Genomic DNA, 5,598 nt, shown 5'->3' on the forward strand with positions numbered 1-5,598 from the left:
TTACATTTGGCATAAAACTAACACAGCATTTCAAAAAAGGGAACATCATACCAACAGTAAAATATGATGGTGGCAGTGTGATGGCCTGGGACTGTTTTGTCACTTCAGGACCTGGAAGACTTGCTCTGCTAAATGGAACCATGAATTCTGCTCCCTACCAAAACATCCTGAAGGAGAATGTCCGGCCATCTGTTCATGATTTCAGGCTGAAGCGCACTTGGGTTCTGTAGCAGGACAATGATCTAAAACACACCAGCAAATCCACCAATGAATGGCTTAAGATAAACAAAAAGAAGACTTTGGAGTTGTCTAGTCAAAGTCCTGACCTCAGTCTGATTGAAATTCTGTTGCATGACCGTAATGCCAGGATTACAAGGCTGGACTCAAGTGCAGGACTCAGAACTGTGCAAACAGAACAGGGATTATTCAAAAAACCAGGTGGAATATTTACATATGTACACTGAGAGGGGGAATTGGGGTCCAGGGATTCCTAGGGTAGGTCCAGGGCTGGGGAAAAGACACTCCTCACACTCGTCTTTACTGCCTTCCCTGTGTCCACGGAAGGCAGGCTGGGGTCCAGGGAGGTCTGTGCAGGGGAGACGGAAAAACAACGATTAGCCAGAGAACCAGGTGGCACAAAGAGGAATACAATAGAGAACCAGGCTACACTAACTGAGAATAGTACAACAATCCAACGAGGAATAGCATTCCACCAAGACCTTAAATGGTGTCAGGGGCAATCAGCCAGAAGGAGCATCAGGTAAGTAGATGGTGAGGGGTCCGAGGAGGCACAGGTATCCAGACATCCCCCAAGGCGAAGAAGGTGAGTACAACAACCCGACCAGCCACACAGAACCCTGACACTTAGCAACAAGTCTGCAAAGATGAGTGGGCAAAAATTCCTGGAAAAGACTGATTGCCAGTTATCGCAAACACATGATTGTAGTTGTTGCTGCTAAGGGTGGCCCAACCACTTATTAAGTTTAGGGGGCAACCAGTTTTTTGCTCTTAGTAATAATCACCTTCACTTAGAACCTGCATCTTTGTCTAATATTAAAATCTTAAAAGTCTTAAAAATTAAAAAAATTTTGATGACAAACATACAAAAGAAATAGGGATCCGGGAAGGGGGCAAGCGTTTTTTTCACATAGAATATTTAAGAGTGTAGTCATAAAAAAGAAATTTCTATAGAAGCAATTGAAAAATAGAAACTTTTTTATCATTTAATTGTACATTGCTTATTTGCTTTGTGTAGTATGAATGGCCATAAGTGAGGTATTTATTGGTAGGAAAAGCTGTAAATCTCCAAAAGTTGATTCTGTTCATCTGGATGTAGCGTTTTCAGTGGGAGAAACCTTTCGTCACTCATCCAAGTGACTTCTTCAGTCCCAGCTGACAGCAGGTTTCCCCAATCTTATAAACAGTACATTTGCATAATGAATGAAACCAGCCCACTTAAGGAACAGTGGGCAGGGAGGTCAGTTCCTTCATACTAACGACCAGTGTTGGGCAAGTTACTTTGAAAAAGTAATTACTTATAGTTACTAGTTACTTCTTCAAAAAAGTAACAGTTAGTAACTGAGTTACAAGATTATAAAAGTAATTAATTACTTGAATAGTAACTATTGGGTTACTTTTTAAAAAAATGTTTAACCCTCTGGGGTCCAGGGTATAATTCGCCATTTTTAACTACTTTTGATTTTACCTCTACATTTCATCTTTAAAAACTATTTACTTTGCCATGTTTGGTGTCATCCTTTTCAGCACAACCTCACGAGTCTGAATTTACAGTTATGTTTTTATTTTGACATACTGTATTAACACAATTGATCTAAAATTAGACAAAAAACACAAAATCAGAGTAGAAAAAGTTATATTTTTTACTGTAACAACCACAAACATTAATGAATCATATTTCACAACATTTGCAAACAACAAAGTTATTTGCAGCCCTTTACCTTTTACCCCTTTTTTAATAACCATTTCAAACTATTTACATAACAATCAGGTGTTCTGCATTCAATAAGATGCCACACAAATTATTTGTGCCATTGCAAAATTTTCTGTCCACTATAAAGGAGAACATCACAGCCTGATACCTGCAGGTCTGACAGCAGGAGGCGCATCACTCCTGTTTTTTACCTGGAGACAGCAGTTGCCTCATTGTTCTGACACACAACACAAAACTGTCCACAACACTACACACTACCTACACAAGACAACACATTAACTACACACTCCAAACATGCTAAACGTCACAAATCTCTCACATCTCAAAACTCGCTCTCTCTCTTTTTCTGCTGTCTTTCTCTCTCTCTCTCGCTTTCTCGCTGTCACGCCTCAAACTTCCCCCTCTTCTTAAACAACCAAATGTCATGTTGCCATATCATTTTTGATTGGTTGACATGGTAAATTTTTCCACCAACAAAGGGCAGGTTTTTTTGTTTTTTGGTCATAAGCAGAGAGTGCTTGCTAGCGCTGTCCTTAGATGTTAGACGTGACGAAATATTGAGGAAAAAACGTCGCGTATATATTGTTTATCATGACTCTGGTTTTACGTGGCCTATCAACACAATTTAAAAACTGGTATATATCACTTTGTTGCTTTGTCATCTTGAAGTGGTCATGTGATTGGCATACCACGACTACTTTATTCTTCCTCAGTCAAACAGCAGCACTCTTGCGATTGTTTGCCCCTTAGCTCCAGGTGTTGTGCCAAAAAGTGATTGTCTGCTAGAAAGTGATTGCCGCCCGCGGGAGTGCGCACAGCTGCTTAAAGCTGTAGCGCCCAGATTACTTACAGCTACTTCCGTGCAACTGATATAAGATGTGGTAAGCTGAAGACAGCTTCAACCGTCTGTTTGTTGAAAAATAGTAACGCGACCGCACCGCATTTTCTTGTTAGTAACAGTAACGGCGTTGTAATGATAGAAGTAGCAATTAATTCGTTTACTCGTTACTGAAAAAAGTAACACCACTAGTAACGCCGTTGTTCACATCACTGCTAACCAGTGTTGGGACTAACGCGTTATTAAGTAACGCGTTACAGTAACTACGTTATTATTGTGGTAACGAGCACGGTAACTAGTTATTATGCCAAAACCGGGAACGCGTTACTCGTTACTGGGATTTAGATAGGCTCGTTATTCGTTACTTCGTGTGGTGGCTATCGCGGAGCTTCCACAGATTCAATAACATTAGCAAGTGGTGGAAGCCAGCAAGTGGATGAAGAAAAAGGGAGGCAGGAGGAGAGACCCGAAGCGGCCGCCGGTCCGAGAGTGTCAGGTGAACTGAACTTCAGGTAAGAAGTTATGACCTGCAGTCTATCTGGGTCAGATATGAACCAAGTTTAAATGGAGTTTATTTTCGTTATGCTGACTTTTTTGTACTGCGTGCTAGCTAGCATGACGGAGTTTCTATACAGCTGGGTGGGTGCTATGTTACTGATGTTGAACTTTATTTTGTTCATAAGGTTAATTATTAGAGTTGCCAACCGCCATGTAAAAAACGGAATCGTCTCGTATTCAGAGAAAATATTACGGGTTTCGTATTGAGGTGAAAAGGAACAGTTTCTCCCAGACTTCAGCTACAATAAAAAAGACACAAAGCTGGAGTTATTCTGTGTTTACGCCGCACAGCTGCCTCTTCTTCTCTCATCCTCTCACCCTCCCTCTCCTGTTTCTACTTCAATCATGAAACTGATCAATGATCAGCTGATTGGCTTTTCTCTCTTGTTTATTTATCGCCCACTTTGTTCCAGAAAGAGGAAACCAGCGGATGTCGCGGTAAACAACAGCAGCACTTTTAAGCTTGATCAGCTGTTGTTAGAATTTATTTAATATTAATTTCTAGTATCAGCTGATGTTTGCTGGAGCCACAGCTGTAAACCTGCTGGTTATGATATTGGTTTGGTTATGTGATGAGAGGGAAACATGAAGATGAAACCAGGAGATGTCCTTACTGAATCATCAGAGCTGTGATGGAGAAACAGGTTTACCTTTTAGGTGACATGAATGAGTTGAAGGGAAGTTATGAACTGTTTCTGAGAGACTAATAACATCAGGATCCTTTTCTAAGCAGCTGACAGCTGGTAACTGTGCAGGGGCGGGTCTAGCAAAGTGTTGCCACAAACAATTGATAGATTGATACATATATACCATCAGAACAGTGTACATCACAGTCACAACAGTGTTTATTTTCATTCAAAGGCTTTATGATTTTTCCTATAATGGTGGGCCGGTCTCTAGTCAAAATGCCCAGGACGATTTTTTTGTCCCAGTCCAGCCCTGTATGCAGCTCATCTGCAGTCTGGTGTTACCTACATCTTCCTATTCAGAAGGCAGAATTTCCGAGTTCTGAGTACAATCGAAAGCACCACGACTGCAGTTTTCGTGTTGGATGTAAAAAGCAGGCTAGGATAGAATCAGGCGTGGGATTTCTCTTGTGGAAATGTGCACATTATTTTTTCCTTTCTATTGGTAGGTGGCACAGTGCACTTGTGGCAAGTAAGCAAGCTAGAAGACTGGCAATCTTGCCGGGTATCCAGTTACGGAAGCAACACATTAACAAGAGAATTCTGAGTAAAACCAAAGTTACTTTCCCTAGTAACTAGTTACTCTGAAAGTAACGAGTAACTTGAAGTAATTGAGTTACTTTTGATAGAAGTAACTAGTAATGTAACTAAGTTACTAATTTAAAGTAACTTACCCAACACTGCTGCTAACGACGTACAACAAGTAAGTTTGACTTACTTGTTGTACGTCGGAAACCACAGCACATTACGTTGAGTGTCCTCAGCGGCCAGAAGAGAGAAGGATGCGACATCGAGGATGTGGACAAGTGGGTGAAGAATTTGTCTGACAGACAGCTCACCCAAACAGAGAAAAACATCCTTGCTAAAGGGTTGAATTTTGCTGTCACGCCGAGACAAATCCCGCTAGTGGAACTGATCACAGCCACAGAAACAGCAATTCGAAACAACAATATTGCAGAAGTGGAAGCAGTGCAACTACGGACAAAAGTGTTGGCCTGTCTCAGCAATGCAAAGCCCCCAGCATCCAACATCACCATGGAGGAGGGGAAGGCACTCTCTTCCATGGTGAGGAGAGTGCCTTAGTAATGACAACAACATTATCATCCTTCCTGCAGACAAGGGTAGGTGCACAGTATTGCTAAACCAGAAAGTCTATCATGAGAAAATTTTGTCACTGCTCAGTGACGAAAATACTTATGAGCCCCTGAAACAAGACCCAGGAAGTGACTACAGGAAGAGGATGATAGACTGCCTGAAGCAGTTAGAACAAGACAAGGCTATCGACCAGACCTCATACCACAGGCTATACCCAGGGGAATCTACACCAAGTCTGTATGCTTTACTGAAGATATATAAACAGGTTACACCTTTAAGACAGATTGTCTGTATGATCAACTTGGTCGGAAGCGTTGGAGGTAGTTCGTAAGAGATTACAGGATGACCCCAATCTCAGCAACAGGACCACTCTCAGCATTGACCAAGTGTTTTTGCTTTTGGAACTGTGTCTTCATTCCACCTACTTCACATACAAGGGTCAGTTCTATAGGCAGAAACATGGGTGTGCC

General features: G+C 41.5%; 1 protein-coding gene across 1 annotated transcript; it reads left to right on the top strand.

The window, feature by feature from the left end:
• The first annotated feature begins 724 nt into the window (after positions 1–724).
• Positions 725–5,459, top strand: LOC147318732 (uncharacterized). The gene is given in 3 exon segments (XM_086310163.1): positions 725–760; positions 4,775–5,095; positions 5,097–5,459. Coding segments are annotated over 3 exon segments (720 nt in total).
• The last annotated feature ends 139 nt before the right edge of the window (positions 5,460–5,598 follow it).

This window comes from Aulonocara sp. 'chitande type north' Nkhata Bay, linkage group LG11, assembly GCF_057382095.1.
Source record: "Aulonocara sp. 'chitande type north' Nkhata Bay isolate Kocher_YH1m ecotype deep benthic linkage group LG11, A_spYH_male_GT1.1, whole genome shotgun sequence".
Lineage (NCBI taxonomy): Eukaryota > Metazoa > Chordata > Actinopteri > Cichliformes > Cichlidae > Aulonocara > Aulonocara sp. 'chitande type north' Nkhata Bay.